General features: G+C 30.7%; 1 protein-coding gene and 1 long non-coding RNA gene across 2 annotated transcripts; one reads left to right on the top strand and one right to left on the bottom strand.

Annotated features, from left to right (window-relative positions):
- The first annotated feature begins 2,023 nt into the window (after positions 1-2,023).
- On the top strand, positions 2,024-2,980 carry LOC108469305 (uncharacterized). Its single transcript, XR_001869074.2, has 2 exons — positions 2,024-2,179; positions 2,661-2,980. It is a non-coding gene; the product is annotated as an uncharacterized LOC108469305 (long non-coding RNA).
- A 3,942-nt stretch (positions 2,981-6,922) lies between these two features.
- Positions 6,923-13,454, bottom strand: LOC108467537 (cadmium/zinc-transporting ATPase HMA2-like). Its single transcript, XM_017768184.2, has 8 exons — positions 13,199-13,454; positions 10,224-10,321; positions 9,746-10,001; positions 9,526-9,663; positions 9,106-9,433; positions 8,795-8,994; positions 8,460-8,662; positions 6,923-8,270 (listed from the first exon to the last, which is right to left on the bottom strand). The coding sequence occupies exons 2-8, from the start codon at positions 10,302-10,304 to the stop codon at positions 7,062-7,064; spliced, it is 2,415 nt and encodes an 804-aa protein (XP_017623673.2). The 5' UTR covers positions 10,305-10,321; positions 13,199-13,454; the 3' UTR covers positions 6,923-7,061.
- Between the last annotated feature and the right edge of the window lie 6,793 nt (positions 13,455-20,247).

The raw sequence follows: 20,247 nt of genomic DNA, 5'->3' as shown, positions 1-20,247 counted from the left end.
ACAGAAAATTGGAAATTTGCTAAAAAAACACGTTTATTTGTTTTAAAATAAATGAAATATTTAATGCATTGCAACAAAATGTATACACATATAAAAAAAAAGGGTTAATGAATATGAAATAATATACACAAAGTTCAACCTTGCTTAATACATCTAACAATTATGTACAATTATTCCAAATATAATGTTATCCAACAAATTTTAAGCATGGATAATGAATAATTAATATAAAAAATATACGCGATAATCAACAAAACTCAAAATACAATGATGCATAAAATTATGTATGAAACAAAATGATGAATTAATGATCATATAATATATATACAAGTTGACAAATTTGCATAAAAACTTAGGATACATTTATTGAAATAGTTATTATAAATTTCAAAGTTCAAATAAAATATTTAAAACACAAATTTATTCAAAAATTGATAATTCACAAGATAATTTAAGTAATGTATTAAATATGAAGGAATAACAATGCATGATATAAAATAATATACAAAGTAGGTTTATGAAACTTTTATATACAAACAGACATTGAGTATAATTATTGATAAAAAAATAAAATTAATAATGTATAAAAATGAAGTAAATATATAAGTTATATAAGTAACAAAATATGTATATGAAAAAAACATAAGGATAATATGAAATACAATAAATTATATGATTTAAAAGAGTTCTCAAAAACATTATACACATAAATAATTTTAATGAGGATATATATACATAGAAAAATATTTACATAAAGTTATATGAAAATAATAACATGTGCCATAATAAAAATAATTTAATTTGTACCATATACATGTGAAGAAATGTTAGAAATAATTGTATGTCAAAATATTATTTAATTAAAATATGAATCATAGTATTAACCTAGTTTTATCATAAATTATATACATAATAAATAAAAACACAATTAATTACAAGTTTATTAAAATTTATATGTATAAGAATATCAAAGCTTTAATAATAGATACAAATTAAATATAAGTACAAAACATATGTTTAATAATAATTTGAATAACACAAAATATGTGAGATTTTCCTTTTGAATAAGAAAGATATGTGAAGGAATCTAAAAAACTATATGTATAAAAATATTAATGTTTAAAAAATATTTAAATTATATGTATATCAATCATTTTTGTATATGTATAGTTAAATTTTAATTAATGTATATAACATGTGATTTCATTTTAGAAAACAAATACATATATATCATGGGGCCAAAAAAGTTAAATATATGTATAATAATTTAATGTTAATAATGTTCATGGAATAAAACCAATTATTATAAAGTATATACATGTATAATAACTCATAAAACATTACATAAAATAATGTACAATAATATGGAAATTCAAGTACCCCAAATTACAGCAAATAAGTAACTAAAATACAAATAATACCTATTAATATTAACATTACAAATAATATAAACAGTAACAAATAAAAGTGAAAATAAAACAAGGATGAATATACATACATTAATAAAAGACTGAAAATATATGAGTGAATAAACCTAAATTTATAACATAAACCTAATAAAATACTTGATCGAAATCAAAGTAAAATAAAAGAAAATTTACAAAATAAGTACAACTATTAAAGGAGACATATATATAACACACATGAATTCACAGGGATTAATGTTGAAATAATCCCTGATTTTGAAACATTGTGTTGAAATATGGACTAAAACATAAAGGTATTTCAAATTTTAGGGATAATTTAAAAGAAAATAAAACAGATTAAACGCAGATGGGAGCAGATTACAACGCGGTACAAGGAGGAGGGACCCGCCGCAAAATACGCCATTCCAGGAGCAAAGGCGAAAATTGAGGGCGCGCGCAAAGGAGAGGGATCAGTCGCGCAATTTCCCCATTACCCCCAACCATGCGCATGCCCGGCCTACCAAAACGGGTTGACGCTCGGGTCATTGCGCAATGAAACGGCGCCGCACTGAAGAGTACCCTTAGGCCTTCATTTACCCTTTTACTTCCCAGAACCAAAACACCTTCATTTATTTTTGAAATCAGAACACAATTTTTTGCTAAGGTTCCTTCCACAGGAAGGAAGAATCACCATCAGATTTGGTGTCCAGCAGCGTGCGAAACCATTCCCGACTCTGCTGCTGTAAATACTCGACCACCTATTGAAGAGTTTGGTGAGTATTTTCCCTTCCTTCCTCTTTATTCGAATGAAGTTTTCAAATCTCAGGTTATCTTCTTTTAAAAAAAATGAAAACAGCTTTGTAAAATGAATTGAGTTCCACTATTATGTGACCTCTTGCTCTTATATTTGCATGGCAGACGTAGAGCTTTCCTTGGCCTTAAGTTATATAAAAGATGAGCAAACAAATAAGAAAATAAAGAGAAAAGAAAAAAAAACGACAAATCGGCAGGAAAAAAAAATGAAATCACCTCTATTGATCTTGAATCGCTTTTCTCTCTTCTCTATGCGTGTATACAGATAATGTATGTGCAAAGTATATTCTGTGTGTGTGTGTAAATTTGCAGGTACAGTTTCTCGGCTTTTTATAGCCGGATTTTACAAAGGAAAATAAAAGAAAATAATAAATAAAATACATTTACTGGCTGTCATCTGTTGTATTCTGTTAATTTTTCTTCTCGTGTGTTCTTTTGCAGAGCTGGTCGTACGGAGAAGAAGACCCCGGATGATGTGGAGGCTGGGCGCAAGGGTCTCTCGTGTGAGACCAACTTACTGGTGCCTCTCTAGCTTGTTTGGCATTCACAAAAGGCTGAAACAACTTTGGGTGTATTGGGCCTTGCCTTTTGGGCTTATTTAGGCTAATTTTTATTGGATTTTGGAGATTTAGAATTTGGGTCAGACATTATGTAATTGGGCTAAAGAGTTTTGGGATATTCGGTTAGAAAATAGGTTTATTTTATTTTTGGTCCAAATATTTGTAACCAGACATTGGACTTTTAATTTTGGATTTTTATTATTTTTGTTTTGTTTTGGTCTTGGTGTAAGCCCGGGCAAAAATGGGCCATTACACTATGAATCCCCTCTCTGGGGCTATTACTTACATTATTAAAACTCATAAACAACTGGAATCAGACCCTACTTGTTAATGGCTAAACTCTTGCATGTCATGTGTTGGTTTGTGTACTAAGACTAAGCGAATTAGCTATGAGATATATGTCGTATTTAAGTATTAGTTGTTGTACGTAACTAGGTTGACTCTTAATTCTACAGAATTAAGAATTAGATTTAGCCAATGCTTTTTCTGCTGCTATTTTTGCAATACGAGATTGTCTTTCAACATGTTTTCATTATTAATTTTGTAAATTGATACTGAAAATATACAAACAATATCCCACATTCTTTTATTATTATAACTAATTCTTTTTTACATGCATTCTATGTGAATACAAACTTTATTATGATTTGATTAATTACTATTGTCGAAACTATTTTTAAATTAAAAAAAAAACTAAAAAAACGATGGAGACCAACTTTTTGAAAACAAAATATGGAGTCACCACCAATCCTTTTTGTTTAGGTGTGATTGGATCACCTAATAAAGCATTTCATTCCATTTAAATCAATTTTGGCCTAGTAAATATGAGAAAACGGGTTCGGGAGTCGGTTACGTATGAGGAAGGATTAGCACCCTCACTACGCCCAAAATTGGTACTAAATCAATTAAATACTGTCCTTATGTCTGAGATTTAAAAAATTTTTTGAAATGTGGTTCCTTTTATAAACATTTGAATAGCCAAGTTAGTCGTCAAAATTCTCTTGGTTCATAAGAATACAGTATCACATCCAACACGATAGGACACGATCCTTTACACCCTCGAAAACACGATAAATTTCGACTTCGAAAAGTTTATATGTTGAAAATCACAAAAGGGTGCCCAATTATTTAGTCCAACGAAAAAACCGAAACCCAGCACAGTAGGGCACGATTCTTCGAATTTCTAAACATCGAACATTGCCTCATTTTAGAATTTAGAGAACATGAGTGAAATTCTAAAGGGATATTCGATTATTTTGAATAAACGGGAAATTGCAACCCAGCACGATAGGGCATGATTCCCCGAATTGCCAAACAGCACGATTCCCCGAATTGCCAAACATCGAACATTACCTTCGTTTTGAAGAATTTTTAAAGACATGAGTGAAATTCCAAAGGAATATTCGATTGTTTTGAACAAACTGGAAATTGCAGCCTAGCACGATAGGGCATGATTCTTCGAATTGCCAAACATCGAACAACGATTCCTCGAATTGCCAAACATCGAACATTGCCTTCATTTTTAAGAATTTTTAAATGAATAATTATAAAACTAGCTTAAAACGCATTAATTCGACTTGAAATAAAACGAAATTAATCTTAAAGATTTGGACCTTATAAAACCACATTTCGTAAACCAAGTGGAAAACAATGATATGGGATAATGTACACACATAAGATACAATACTTGATGAAGGAGGATAATGTGTCTTATTTAATCAACTAACAAAATAAATAATTAAATATAACTAACCTAAAAATATAACCCAATTTCAATCATGCATGGAGAATAATTGATATAATAATAATAGAACGAAAACAATATGCCACAATAACATACATAACCTAATACATTACAATCAATACAAAATATCCAAGACAAAATAATAATTTAAAAAGACTATGGTATAAGACAAGTTTAAAATAATGATGAGCATGATATATGCATTGACGAATCGATAAATTAGAAACAGTTTGTAAAAACAAACTAAATATATATACATGCAATCATTAGAAAATGTATTATAGAATGGAAATTTTAAAATCAAGAAATATACAAAGGGCGAAAAATATTTATTAAAATATATAAAGGAAAATTTAAATAATTTATAGGATATACAAAGATATCAAAAATACATAATAAAATATAATCTTAAGAAATATATACAATAGGTTTATAAAACATACATATGCATAAATAGATTTAAAAATAATTATTTGTAAAAAGAACACGCACTTTAATAATGCATCTAAGATTAAATTAATTTTATTATAAATTATATATATATATTAGCTTTAAGAACATACTTATATATAAAAAGAAAACTATATGTATAAAATAACATGGATTTAATGATGTATATAGATTAAACATAGGCATCAATAAATAAATATACATATATAATAATAATTTAAAAGATGTATTATGTAGAATTATGTAATACAATATAAGAATAAATTTAAAAGAAATTATATGTATAAAATAATATACGATTAATAATATGCATGAAATAAAATTAACTTTATTATAAAGTATATATATATGTATAATAGTGTATATAAAAAAACATTACAATAGTGATTTTTAAAAACGAGATAAAATCATTAAAATAACTTAAAATATAAAAAATTGAGTAAATAAGGATTAAAAATGTTGAATGTATCTTAAAAATGATAATGAACCATAAAATAAATAAATAAAAAAGGAAACTCAATTAAAATAGAATTAAAATGGAAGGGACAAATTATAAATGAAATGAACTGCTAAAATAAAAAAAAAGACCAGCGTGCAACATGTGCGAATGCGCAGGGACCAAATCTGGAAATAATTCAGACCCTAAAACGCAATGCTGAGGCACGGACCAAAGTGCAAACATATGCAAATTACAGGGAAAATTTAAAAAAAAAACAAAGTAAAATGCATAAGGCGCAATTGAGCAATCGTACAGAAAGGGAGGACCTCGCGCGTAATTAACCCTTTCCGCAGAAACACGCGGATCCCAGGGGCGAATAACCAGTCGGGTATGGTTAATACGACGTCGTTTATAAACCATCAAAATTGGTTAAAACAGCGTCGTTTCTGGTTTTTTATAATGCCCAAACAATGCTTCTATTCGGCTGAACTAAAACCCTAGCCTCCCCGTTTCATTTCCTTCAACCGAACCCTAATCTTTCCTCTATAATGTCAATCCGCCGCAATGAACGGCGATCAACCTGTTCGAGTCTCAAGGTCGTTCTCTTTCTGCCTTCAACTCCCCTCGTACCTCGATTTCAACGAAGCAAAAAAGATCTCATGGCATATTTACAAGGTAAAGGTTTCATTTCCTTTTCCTTTTATACATTCAAATGCGAAAGAACAAAAGAAAATCCAGAAAGAAAGAAACTGAGCAAAGAAGAAAAAGAAAAATCTCAGAAATTTGAATCGGAAATCACCTTTTGAATTGCTTTTGAAATTTTTTTCTTTTCAATATGCTTCTCTCAGTGTGTGTAACCTTACAAACGATGAAATCCCTTGCCTTTATAGCTGAAGGGATTAAAATGATAGAAATAAATAAAAAAAAATACAATATTTTTGTTTTGTTTTGCTGTGCGTTTGTCTCTTCTTGCAGGTACGGGGTATTCGTGGCGCATGTACGGGACTGTGCGCTGGCGTACGGAAGCGCAGGCGTGGCTGTGGCGCCAGGAGGCTAAAGGCTGCTGTTCGGTTGCGGCGCAAAGGGGAATAAACCCTAGGGTTTCTACTCCTAAAATATTTCAGGCCGTTTGGGCCTTGAACTTTGGGTTATTTGATTGGGCTAGATTGTTTTGTAAATGGGCTTGTAACTAGGCTATTGGGTCTGATATGTAATGGACTGATAATTGGACTTTTTATTATTTAATTTATTTATTTATTTATTATTTTGGTTTTGATTTTCTATTTTTGTTTTCATACGGGTCCGGGCAGATTTGGGCCTATACAACTATAAGGCTTCTTTTCTATCCATGTGAATTAACCAAACCACTTTTGACAATTCTTTATTGTTGCAAGGGCATGCAAGGCAGATAAGGCAATCACCATCATTTGATACAAAATAAAGCAAACTAGAAGAGAGACCAAGTCATGACTTTCTGTTGTAATATTTGAATTCAAGTTTACAAGTGAGATGAAGCAATCTTAGATATCCTCGAACTTGGGTGCATATACCATAATGATCTATGAAACGTTTTACAAATTAAAAAACGAGAAACATTCTTAAGTACCTGTCATAATTTCCATTTCTTTGTTATCAAAGTTAAAACATTTCTATTCAGTGATAATATCTGTTAAGCCAGGTCTAAATCGTCCATGCTTATGCTTACCACAACATTCTTTCATATAGCTTTTGCAACAACCACCCAATTCTCTCTTCTCCACATTCGCACAACCATGCACCTCGTCTGGATTCATTGTAATGTCTATGGCAGTGTGAGTTGGCTCGTGTGAATCAAGATGAGCCCTTTGATTTAGACTCTCCAAACAACGATGTTCTACCAAGTTTCCAAAAGCTGTAAGGTTGTTACCATGGATCTCAACGTGGTTTTCACGACAATGAGTAGAATGACAATGATCATTTTTAGTCTCTCGCTGTTCTTCTTCCGGAGTAGATGATGAATATTGATGTAAATGGCCCTGGTGGCATTGCTTTGCCCCATGGAGAGCATTGGCTTCTTTACCCAAGTCCAAACTCCCACGGCCTGAACAACATTTTCTGGGCAAATTTTGGGCCTCAATCTTGTGATTGACCAAGTGACAGCTTCCCTGGTCGCAGTACTTTGCTTCACGGATAACAGAACCATCGTGTGTCCTTCCCAAGTCTTCACATTTGTCGCTCCCGCGTGAATTTGAAGGGGAATCCGTTTTAAAAAGGCCAGAATGACATCTTGAGGCACATCTCTCGGAAGAACATGTTGGCGGCTCACATGCCTTTTGGACCTTTTTGTCTAAACTAGCATCTTGGTGCTTATGAGAAGAGTCGCAATGACTGGCTTTGCATCCATGCTTGTTTGTATGCGCTGCAGCTGAAGATTTGCAACATTTTCTTCCATCTTTGTGTTTTCCTCGCAAAAGGAGCATGCTATTACAGATCACCAACAAGCATGTTCCAACATCGGCAAGAACGGCTGCCCACACAAGTGGATGACCAGCAAAGGCCAAAGCAAGAATAGCCGTCTTAGTACTGATTGACAGAATTACATTCTCAATCACTTTCCTATGAGCCTTTCTTGCCAGTTTGATAGCTTTTGGAATCTTTCTGATATCATTTGACATGAGAACCACATGCCCTGTCTCTGTGGCAAGTGCCGAACCTGAAATGCCCATAGAGATGCCAATATCGGCTGTAGCAAGTGCAGGGGCATCATTGACACCATCTCCAATCATTGCCGTTGCCCCTTCTTTCTTAAATTCTTTGATTATTCTTGCCTTGTCTTCGGGGAGAAGTTCTGCATGAACGACGTCTAGACGGTTCCCCAGCTGCAAGATATGTAATTCATGTTATCTTATCAACCAAGAAAAACAGGATATCAAATTCAAGGAGACAAGAGATGAAGTCTACAAAATTTGTTCACAAGATTTCAAACTAGTTTCTTGAGTCGTCATTATTGAATTGTGAATGTCATGCCATCCTTTCCTAATAAACGAAAGCGAAAAGTCGAAGTGCACCTGTTCTTGTACATGTATGGCTGCAGATTGATTGTCTCCTGTAAGCATAGCCACTTTTATCCTCATTGACTTAAGCTCCTCGACTGCCTCTGGAACACCAGTTCGACAAGCATCTGAAAGACTGAAGATTCCAGCAGGGGTTGCTCCAGAATATACAAACCCAATGGTCTTCCCTTTCATCATATTCCCTTCTAGAGTTGGAACTGCATGTCAAAAATTGAGAATGTTACACTTGACATGAAAGTATAACATAAATAAATATGAAATTGATATCACAAATAAATAGATAGAAATGCAGAAACAAATAAATATGAAACTAATTACAAAGTTTTCACCTGTTCCGTGGGCTCTCACTGAAATTTTTAGGCTTCCAATGTAAATATCTCTGCCATCAACTCTCCCATAAATACCTTCCCCAGGGAAGTTTTGATAATCCTCAACCGTTTCAGGGTTGGGTTCAATTGAATGGGATCTTCCATAATCTACTAGTGCAGCTGCCATTGGATGACTTGACTTACTCTCAATGCTAGAAACCCTTTTAAAAATATTATAACTAATATTAGTATCCATTGAAATGCAAACCTTGATGTTGCTGTTTAACATTCACTACTGCTATCCAGTGAAGAGGCAAATATGAAGAGCGTACCAGTAAAGCAATGTGTCCAAGCTTATATCTTGAGAAAGAGATTGAAAATCGGTGACGATAAATTCACCTCTCGTAAGTGTACCAGTTTTGTCAAAAGCTGTGATCCTAATTTTGGAAAGAGTTTCAAGATAGTCGCCACCCTTAACTAGAAGTCCTGACGTTGCTGCCTTTGTAAGTGCACAAAAACTTGCAACAGGCGTAGAAAGGATAAGCGCACATGGGCAAGCACTCACCAACACTACCAATGCTAAGTGAAACCAGTGATGAAGGTTTTGCACTCTAAGTGCAGCTGGAATCACAGCAATGGCGGCAGATACAACTATAATTACTGCAAATAGTTTCCATAAGATGAGCAGTAGGAAAGCAAAGGCTGGATTGCAATCAAAGGCAGCTTGTAAATCTAGATGAAAATGAACCAACCTGGGGTGTAGAACTGAGCACATTTGTCTATAAATCTTTGGGTGTTAGATTTGCTGTTTTGAGCTTCCTCCACCAGCTTTGCCATTTTAGCGACTACACAGTCTTCAGCTACAGCAGTAGTTTTAACACTGATGTAACCTATAGAAAAAGCGAAACAAGCCTTGTCAGCATCAAAACTGAATGAGCTTAGAGAGAAAAGAAGAAGAAACTGAGTTGCAACCATTTAGATTGATGGTGCCAGCCCAAACAGTTGAATCCTTTTCTTTGGTAACCGGAAGTGATTCACCGGTGAGGCTTTTCTCATCCACCTCACACCTCCCATCTACAACAATTCCATCAATTGGTATAACTTCACCAGCCTTGACTGCCAGAAGAGTGTTCAACTTGACCTCATCAGCATCCACTTCTTCTCCATTCTCAGCTATGACTGCTTTTTGAGGAGTTATTCTCATCAACGATGACATCACAGCACTAGCCTGAAATTGAGCGAGAAACCATGCTTATACATTTCAACATTTTATTTCTAACTAAACTTATTAATGTTTTCAGCATATCAAAGCCAATTCTAAAACTGAAGAGCGAACAAGTGCCAAGGAAAAAACATACATGCAAAAAAAAATATATATATATATAAACTTTACATTACTGCTATTTACTAAATTTATTCTTAGTGGCGTCAGAGGCAATTTAGAGCTAACCTTATGGCTTGCTCTTGACTCAAGCCATTCCGCAGTGGTGAAGAGGAAGACTATGGTGCCAGCTTCAGTGTAGTCTTTCATTGCAACGCTCCCTATCACTGTAAAATAAATAGCAGCCATTGTTCAAGACAAATCAACACTAACCTCAATGCACCCCCAGCATTTTCCTCAACACATTTTTTATTACTCTATAACCAAAAATAAATTTATTTATTTAAAAAACAAAATTATAATTTTTGTTTAATTATAAATTTCATCCCTCTATTTTAAAGAAACTAGGAAGTTAGTCATTTTATTTTAATTTATCATAACTTGGTCCTCATAGTTTATGATAACCGATTTATAAGTCGAATTAGTTAATTTGCTACCAAAATAATCCAAAAATTTTAAAATTTAATTTCATTCTATCCAAATTGACCCAACACAAACTAACCTGACTCATCTAATTAACAGGTGTGATACCTATATAACTTTGATTTCAACATCTGAAAACACAAATATCTTATCGAATACATTTCATTATAGTAGCTTCTAATAATAGTAATTAATAATCAATATTTGTAACGTGCATGATAACCTGTACATATTTGAGATGAGGAAACATGATTTAAGTAGTTAGATTGGGAGAAATCATAAAATAGACCCGGCAGATATAGCAACATTTTATGAAGTGTATGGTAGAACCACTCAATTAAAGGCATCCAAATTGGTTAAATTTCCGTCTCATTTCGTGGCAGTGCTCAAAGGAGGGAAAAGGCAGAACAAAAACTTATGGTTGGTTGGGGTCTCAAAAATCAACTTCTAATTGGAAACCTTAAGGGACTAAAATTGTAGTTTTCTTGAGGTTTCGTGTTCTCCATGGAAAACCATGTATGGATTCTAATCGCAATTGCAAAAATATATTTCCTTTCTCACAGATACTTCTAAATCTAATAAATTTTTTATGATAACAAATTTAATGACCACATTCGATGTTTACTATTAAAACAGGTCCAATTGCAATGTCAAGCCAACCCAGTCTAACTTAGATCATTAACAGCCAAAATCAAAGATGCATCAGCATTAAAAAATATATATATATTCAAAATACCTTTTTTTTCCTATAAGAACAGGAATGTAATCTAAGTAAAGCAAGGTTTAAATATTGTGAAGTTTGAGTTTGACTTTAAATATAGAGTTTTATATTTGATTCAAGCTACAACTATTTTTAAGTTTAGATATGATTGGGCTACTTGAACTTGAAGTCACTTAAGTTTGTTTATTAATTTTAATACTAAAGTTTGAATTTGAGCTCAATTAAATTCGTGCATATTTAGACCCGGCTTGATAATTAAACTTAAAATTAATAATATAATAAAAGATAGTAATTTAATTTAATAATAAAAAATATCTAAAATTTATATTAAAATTTAAAATTCAAAAAGTTCATAAGACATTTAAGTCAAATATTACTATAACTAAATTCCATTCAATTAATAATTTAAATTGTTAAAATTGATTCAATAGGAAGAATCAAATTTAAATTTTCTTCAAATCAAACCCAATCAATATTTCATTTGAAGATGGAATTATTCATTTATCTTCAAATCTTTTTAAATTATAAAAGAAAGGAAAGTAGTGACCGTTCATTAAATGTAAAACTGCACCCCCATGGTAGCTTCTAGAAATAGTCTGTTTCTTCTTTTGAGTAGTTTTATTTATTTATTTTGCCTACGCAAGTGGATATGAACTGTTTTTCTACACAGCAATGGATTTTTATTTCTTTTGTTCTTTTTGGAATTGTTGGTTGTCAAATCAAAGTCCCCAGCGAGACTGTGAGGAAGAGGAATTAGGGTGTCCGACATATTAAAATACACCAACGTTGATCTCGTAAATCTATTTTCAATTTTAAAAATTCTTCGCAGTATGATCAAACCTGAAAATGTAATTGACCAAACCCAAAATTTTCCACCCTAAAACCACAAAGAAATAGATGTTTTGAAAATAGTCCAATTTAAATTTCTAGACTTATGACTCAAATGCAAATAATTTAAGCTGATTATTGAAATTTTAAAATGTTATATAGTAAATCCAAGATTCTCATAAGAATCTTTTGATTATCTTCACAATCAATCAACTCAAAGCACAAAATTTCATGGAAAGATTTTAGAACAAGCCAAATCATTAATTTTTATTTAATTAAATAAATTATTAAAAATTCATAAATATTTAAAAATATATATATTAAAAATAGGGAATATCATTTTAATAGATTAAATTATTTTTCTTTAATCCTATTAAATTGATTCCAAATAATTATGAGTAAATTAATTAATTTTTTCTCTAAATTAATATTTCAATCTATTCAACTTTATTCAAACAACAATTTAGAAGACTCGTTATGTAAGTATGCATGTGTATAAAAACAAGGAACATTTGGCTTTTCCTCCGACTCTACCATTTTGTCACGAAACGTGAGAAGCTTTACTTGAAAAGACGGATTGGATTTAAAAGGGTAGGACTCCACCTCAAAAGAAATGCAAAGTATTGTAAACCCACTAACAAAAAGTATTAAAAAGAGAAAAAAAAAAGATAATCCACAAAAAAGAAGAAAAGAGTAAAAATTGAAGAAACCGACAATAAAGAAACAAAAGCAAAGAGAAACCACAAAGTTAACGATTTTGCTGCGTTTATAGTCCATTAAACTTGTATAAAACCATTTCTAATTTTAACAAGAAATCAATATGCTTTATAAAAGCAATTGTCCCACATATTTATTTTCTAAAATCCAAGGTACTATTAACTTTTCGGAAAGCACCTCAATTCCATATAAAGATACTAAAGTATTACCTTACTCCAAGTTTAATCAAGTTGTTTCACATCTTTGGGATCTTTTTGTTGAGAATAAATATACATATAATCCTATAAGAATATTGTAATTTTGTTTAAAGAGTTGATTGGAGGAGAAATTAAGTTTAAAATAAATGAAATATTACCTGCTATTAGGATGAGAATGTTGATATCGATCCTGAAATGTGTAATAGCTGCAAATCCCTTGAAAAGAACAGGGTAGATGCCAATAACCACAGCTCCCACAGCAAGCCATTGTAAAGGATGGTACACATACTTCAAAAATGATAACAAGAGCAACAACCCACAAACCACTGCAAAAGGGCTAGGCCATTTTTCTGGTACTTTATCTCCCCATGTGCTCTAACATTTGCTTCCAGTCTTGCTTGATTTAGAGCCTTCACTATATAATCAAAAGATTTATATATATTAAATTATTTTTATTTGGTGGCAAAACCCTAAGAAAAAAAGGGAAAATAAATGGTGGTTCTCTACATAGGTTTTGATATAATATAGTATTCGATACGTATAGTAAGATTCACTACAAATTTTATATCTATTTTATAGAAAATCTACTTCATCATACAAAAGTGGCAGTCCATACAAATCCATGTGTATCATACGATATACTTTGATACGATGAATACATATTTGATATAATTTTAATCTTTTATTTAAAAATTTTAGGGTAAATATTTGGTACATTAATATTGTGTTTTTATTCCACAAACAACTAATGTATCTCTTATATATATATATTTTCTATATTTTATAAAACACTTGTCCAACTTTAACTTTACTTATAGATTTTAAAACTCCACTATCAAATAATTTCCCAAAATTCATTCTTAAATATTTTAACGTTAAATAATGCACGATATTATACTTTTTATTCATGCTTTGGATCACTTAAATTATTTTTGTTTACTTTAATTAATTTTAAAACAATTTATTTAAAATGATATAAAAAATTCAGTGGTCAATTTATAAAAAGAAAATGAAAGAAAAAAATGAAATTTATATAAAAAAATCGTATAAAAATGTATTACTCAAACAAGAGAATAAAAAAGAAATCAATTTCCTTAACTTGCCTTGCTTTCTTTCCTCTTACCCTAATTTAAACATAGCGTAAATTAAAAAATAGCAAATCATATACAGTATATATATGGAAGCTACACAACAACATCAAGAGGTTACTAGCATATATCATATATTTTATTAACAAAAATATACATATTTATGTGAAATTGAAAATTCCTTATGAGTTGTAATACATATTACGTAATGATGTTAAACAAGAAAAGTTTTTCATAATTATTGTCAAAAGTAATATTGCTTTTGGCATTTAATGTTCATCTATTTTTTTTTAGCAATTTCTTCAGAGTTATGTAATCATGATATATAATATGTGATTAAAAGAAGTTGATATGGGATTAGAAATTTTCTTCTCTTTTTAAAAAAGTAAAGCAGTTGTTTTGAGAAAGTGAAACATATAATATTATTCCGTTCCAACTCAGTTATATTACAACTTCGACCATAACTACTTAGGCTTTTAATAGAGAAAATTTGTTGGGAGATAGTAAATTATTATTCATCATGAAAATTTTAAACTTGAGACGAGATTATTTAATTATTATACAACGCTGATAAATACCATTATTCCACTTCTCATTACTCCCTATATAAATTATTTATTATTTAAAACTTTTTATAAAAAGATTTGATAATTTCTGAATGTCAATAAGAGTATAAGACTATCACTTTTTGAACTTTTCATTAAATTTTAATTTTAACCTATTCTATACTTCAATTTCAAAATTTTATAGATGTTATTATTTTAATTTTAGTTTTAATTTCGGCTTAAACATTACCACTTTATTTAAGTAACTCACTTACTTCTTATATATCAGGTTTTCATTTGTTTTAACTTATATTCTAATAACTTATACCTAATGAAGTCTCTAACTTTTAATTTATATATACCTAAATAAACCTTGACCTGCCATTAAAACATAAGGGCTTATTAAGTAGAAATCAAATGATAAAATACTTATCTAGCTGTAAAGAAAGTATAAGACTAGAATAAAATTTAGAGGCCTTTTAACCTTTTACTTTTTCTTTTATTCAGGAAAACAGGATTCAGTGTCAGTTTTTCTGTAAGATGTCATGGGAAAAAACAACTAAATCAAATTTTATGTAATATTTAAACTGATTTATCATTAGAATTTTATTTAATATTTAAAATATTATTTTTAAAATTATATATTTTCATAATTAGTGAGTGTATACAAATTTTAAAAAAATGATAGTTTGTTTGTTTTTTCAAACAGTATACAGCGTTTTTACGAAACAATAGATTTCATCTAAAAAGACAAGTATAAAAGATTTTGAAAGACATAAATAGGCTTATTTAGTTTTTATGCGATGATTAGTTAGTTTGTTATGAATAAAATATTTTATAAATAATATCAATAAAAAGGGAGTGTAAAATAAGCAGAAATATTGGAACACAGTTACACAAGTAGAGTCCCGCAAGTCATGTGAATCACATGGCCCATCGTCCGGTTTCTCTCTATCTTTTGCTTTCTCTTTTTTTCCAAAAAAAAAAAAACTTTTGTTTTGTTAATAAATTGTTTAATATATAGCATTGCAGACAAACTAATAAAAGAAATCACATCTTTCTAATAAAAAAATAAGATAAAAATTCAGGTTACAACATTGGTGAGGTAAGATTCCACCCATATTTGGCAGTTAAATTAACTCCCCTTCCCAAAGCATCACAAAAATTAAAATATTATATTTTAACCTCATATTTAAAAACAAAAACAAAAATAAAACGTTTAAGAATTGATAAGATCACATATAAAATAGTAATAAGAAGAAGATCAAATTGTACTTTTATATCACACAAATGTGTTAGTTATAGTTTGAAAAAATGTAAACATAAATTAAAAGAAGAAGAATTAAGTTTGGAATTACCAATTTGAAGCTGAGAAAGGAGGAGATTGTCATGAAGAACAATGACAGTTCTGGTAGGAACAATCACAGACACTTCTTTCACACCTTCAAGAGATTTCAAAATGTTTTCTATCAGAGGGACCTCAGATGAGCAGCAGAGACCCAACACATCGAAGTAGCTCTTCTGCAGGTTTTTGTTTGCAACCATTTCTTTTATAATAAACTCTTCTTTACCTGTTTTAATTCTGAAAAAAAAAAAGAAGATGATTCGAATTGCAGATCTTTTAGAAATGGGTATTGAAGTTTCTTAATGTGAAACAAAAAGGAGAAGCAAAATTTTGAGCAATGAAATACGAAGAGAAGAGAAGAGAAAAGAAAGCTCATGAAATGAAAGCCACAAAATTGGCCACAAACTTACTAAGGAAGGAAGAGAACAAACTGAAACGATGAAATATATATATACACGTACATTTCTTTATATTTGTAGTTGAAAGGAAGAGTTTTTAGAGTTAGAAAAATTACCTTTGAAATGTAAAGGAAAAATGGATTGGGGAGAGGAGAGGAGAGAGAGGTATAAGAAGAGAGGTTGGTAGTAGGATGGTTTAAGTAGAGATCGTTGGGGAGCCTTGGGAGGGGAACGTTTCGAGGTGACAATTATGGAGGTAAAAAAAAAAAAATTCAAGTAAAAGAAAACAGGGTTAATGCATTTTTATAAGAATTTGGCAATGGTTTACATAGAGGAGGTTTGAATTATTTTTTTAATATTAATTTTTTTAACAATTTCATTATAGATTTTAATCATATTTATTTTTTTTCGTCAATTATCTATAGTCTCTTCCTTAACTCATAAATAGGAGGATAATATGTTTAAGTGCACTCGAATCCATGTTATCGTACATTGACAACAAGACAACAATCCACATACTAGTCGAGTTAAGACTCAATCGACTTATCCATATTAATTTTTAAATTTGATAATTATTTTTATACCAATATATGAATTAGGCACTTATCCTAATATTTAGGTTTTAATTTTTTTTTATTTAAGTTAATTTGGTAGCTTCTCGTTTATTTTTTCATTGAAGTTTAAATGAATAAAAAAAACTCAAAATCGAATATGAAATTCAAACTCAAATATTGCTTTTAACCTAATAAAATACTTTAAGAAATCAAAGGTCTAAAGAATTGTGGCCAAACTACTAGTGAAATTGATTTGATTCTGTATAGGGGGAATATAGTGCACTCATCTCATCTCTTTAACAGAAGAGACAGAAGGAGATAGTGGAGAATCAGTTATGGGGTCGGAATGGAATCCACATATGAATCCACAAACATCAAATTAACCCTTCCTTATTCTTTATGTATTCTACAGTCTTTCCTTAAAAATTTTGAATTAAAATTTGTAGCATCGTATCTAAATTAATTTACGAAAGAGGTAACGTTTTAATTGTGACAAAAAATAATATGTCTATGATATAATAGCAAATCATATAATTGCTTTTAAAAACAAATCATATAATTTTATATGACCATGTAAACTTTTTGGATAGATATAAATTATATAAAATTGTTGATTGAATTTTAACCTAATTAATATTAGTATTGTTATTTATTTAGGAAGACATGAGTTCGAGCATGTTGAAACGTATTTATCCTCTTATTTAAAAATGAGGAGGAGTTATGAGCAGTTCTAGGCATTACATAAAAAAATATATATTGAATTGGTTTAAATATATCATATGTCACTGTACTCTTTCAAAATTTAGACCTTATACTTTTTTTGAGACATTAAGTCTTTGTATTTTTTTTATTTAAAATTTTGGTTCGTTCATTTAATTTGCACATTGAAGTTAACAATATCAATGGTAAAATAATTTTTAACCCTAAACATTTATAGTTTTTGTCAGTTTGATCCACACCTTTAAAAATATATAATTTTTAAAAATAATATTTTTCTTATTTTAAACAAAAATCATAAAATTTAAAATGTATTTTTAAAAATATGAAAAATAAAACTCTTTAAAATTCAAAATTCAAAAATAAAATATTGTTTTAAAACTATTAAATTACCCAAAAATGTTGTTTTTTTTAATTACCGGAATAGGCTGATTTTTGGAATACTTATGGGAATAGGCCGATTTAGGGAAAACGCTTCCAGCTATATTAGGGCTTTAGGTTTTTTAGTGTTGTAAGTTTAGGGTTAGGGTTTTAAAATTAGGGTTTAGGGTTTTAAATTTTAAATTGATTAAACTTTTAACATAATAATTGTAATTATTGAATTCGATATTTAAAATATTCGTATTTACACCAATCGTATGTGGTCGTCTGTATTAAGTGCTCCATTTAAGTTGTTACCCGATAGGTCATTGCGTTGCAAACCAAAAGGTCGACTGATGTCGACTCAAATACACAATAACACGAATATTTGGGATAGGTCAAACCAACCAACGAAGATGCAAACTAGAAAACAAATATTAATTCCTAAACGCGCGATTTTGTGACATGATAACAAATATTAGCTTTTATTTTGTGAAATGCTAACAAATATCAACTTTAATTTTGTGAAATGATAACAAATATCAACTTTAAATTTGTTAAATGATAACAATTTTCCTCTAAAAACATAAGAATAAAAATCATCAATACAATCAATCCGGATGCTTGGTCAAAATCATGCCACATTGGTGGTTGTTTATTTGGGTTTGATTCCTTTTAGTTCAGCCTCTGAGCGGGGTTGTGGTCGTTGGGGTTGTGACTTCGGTAGCTCCTCTTCTTCGCCTTCAGTCGATTGTGATCCTTACATTTTCAGTTTCCATCATCCATCATTCGATTTAGGAATAAGTGGTTAGGAAGATGACCCAGCTTAGTAGAGCAAAGTTCTAGGAGGTCGTTACAAACAACGAATGAGCATAACTATGTTAAGTCCCATACACTCATGGGATAAAGAGTGGACTCTCCGTTGGTGCCTGAAACATAGATGGCCTAAATATCGTCGTTGGCATCATCGTTGTCGAAGGTGTTGATGGCATAGGCGTGTAATACATTCCTCGATGTATTACACTCCAACCTGATATAGGACTAGAAGAAAAAAATGTGGTGCAATATATAGTGCTTGTGTAAAGATGATAAGGTTAGAATACACACCAGAATAAGACAGTACATATTGACCGGTGGGTGGTGTGGGCATCGGTTTTGTGGTCGTCGGTGCTGGTTCTTGCGTAGGCACTGATGATGTACTCGTATCGCTAGCCCTTGGATTTAAAGGAGGCCGTCATGGCCTACTCTATGGGAATGTCACTGCCTCGCCTCTTCTCCTCACAAATATGACTTGTCATGGATCTTAAACCATGACATAAATTCTAGATCTCATGCTAACTCTGGAGCGGTAATAGGTTCACAAGTAGGTAAGAAATCATACTGATTATTCGACATGTTGATATGTTGGGAGTGAAACACCAACTAATTCTCATTTGGTCGCTGCAAGTCGATAAGATGCAGATATCAAGGTCTTGAGGTGCCACGGGAATTGATTGCTGAAATCTGAACCGTCGTAACACTCTATCGGTCTTGTGCATCTCAATGGTAGTGTACACTACCAATGGGACCTTTACGTGCCATATGTTAGAATTCACAAAGAATTCATCGGGGATGACTTCTCGAATTTTCGGCTCCTTGTATCGTATCTATTCAAACTATATTAACGTGATAAAAACATTAGTTATATATATACTACTAAATATGAAATCAACTACATTAATATTATTTAGTTTCAATTTTAAATAAATATTTACCTCCGTTTCTGATTTTTGGTCTAACAAAAGTTGTATATCTTGAAGCTTAGCAGGTAATCCCACTTGACTTGGCCCATGGTTCCACCTATTTAAATAACTTGTTAGCATAATAATATTTATCTAAATAAATTTTATTATTTAAATATCTAGTAAATTTTACCTTATTACGAGTGGGAATATGTACGGGTAGTTTGCTCGAGGATGTAAAAATAGAAAATGGTACCGCGCCCATGATTGCAATAGTAAAATGCAACCATCAATTTTGATTTTTCCTGGTTGCGTCACCCGATACATCTCCCGGTACAATGTAACATCCTAAAATAGGGCCTAAACGGAACAGTGGTTGCGAAACCACAAATCCGAGGTAGAAAAATTTATTTTATTATTATTTTGAAGCTCATGATATGATTGCATGATTGTGTGAAAATTTCGAGATGAAATTCTAT

Source organism: Gossypium arboreum, chromosome 8 (assembly GCF_025698485.1).
Source record: "Gossypium arboreum isolate Shixiya-1 chromosome 8, ASM2569848v2, whole genome shotgun sequence".
Lineage (NCBI taxonomy): Eukaryota > Viridiplantae > Streptophyta > Magnoliopsida > Malvales > Malvaceae > Gossypium > Gossypium arboreum.
Note: the sequence above shows the minus strand (reverse complement) of the source record. Positions and strands in the feature narration are given on the sequence as shown.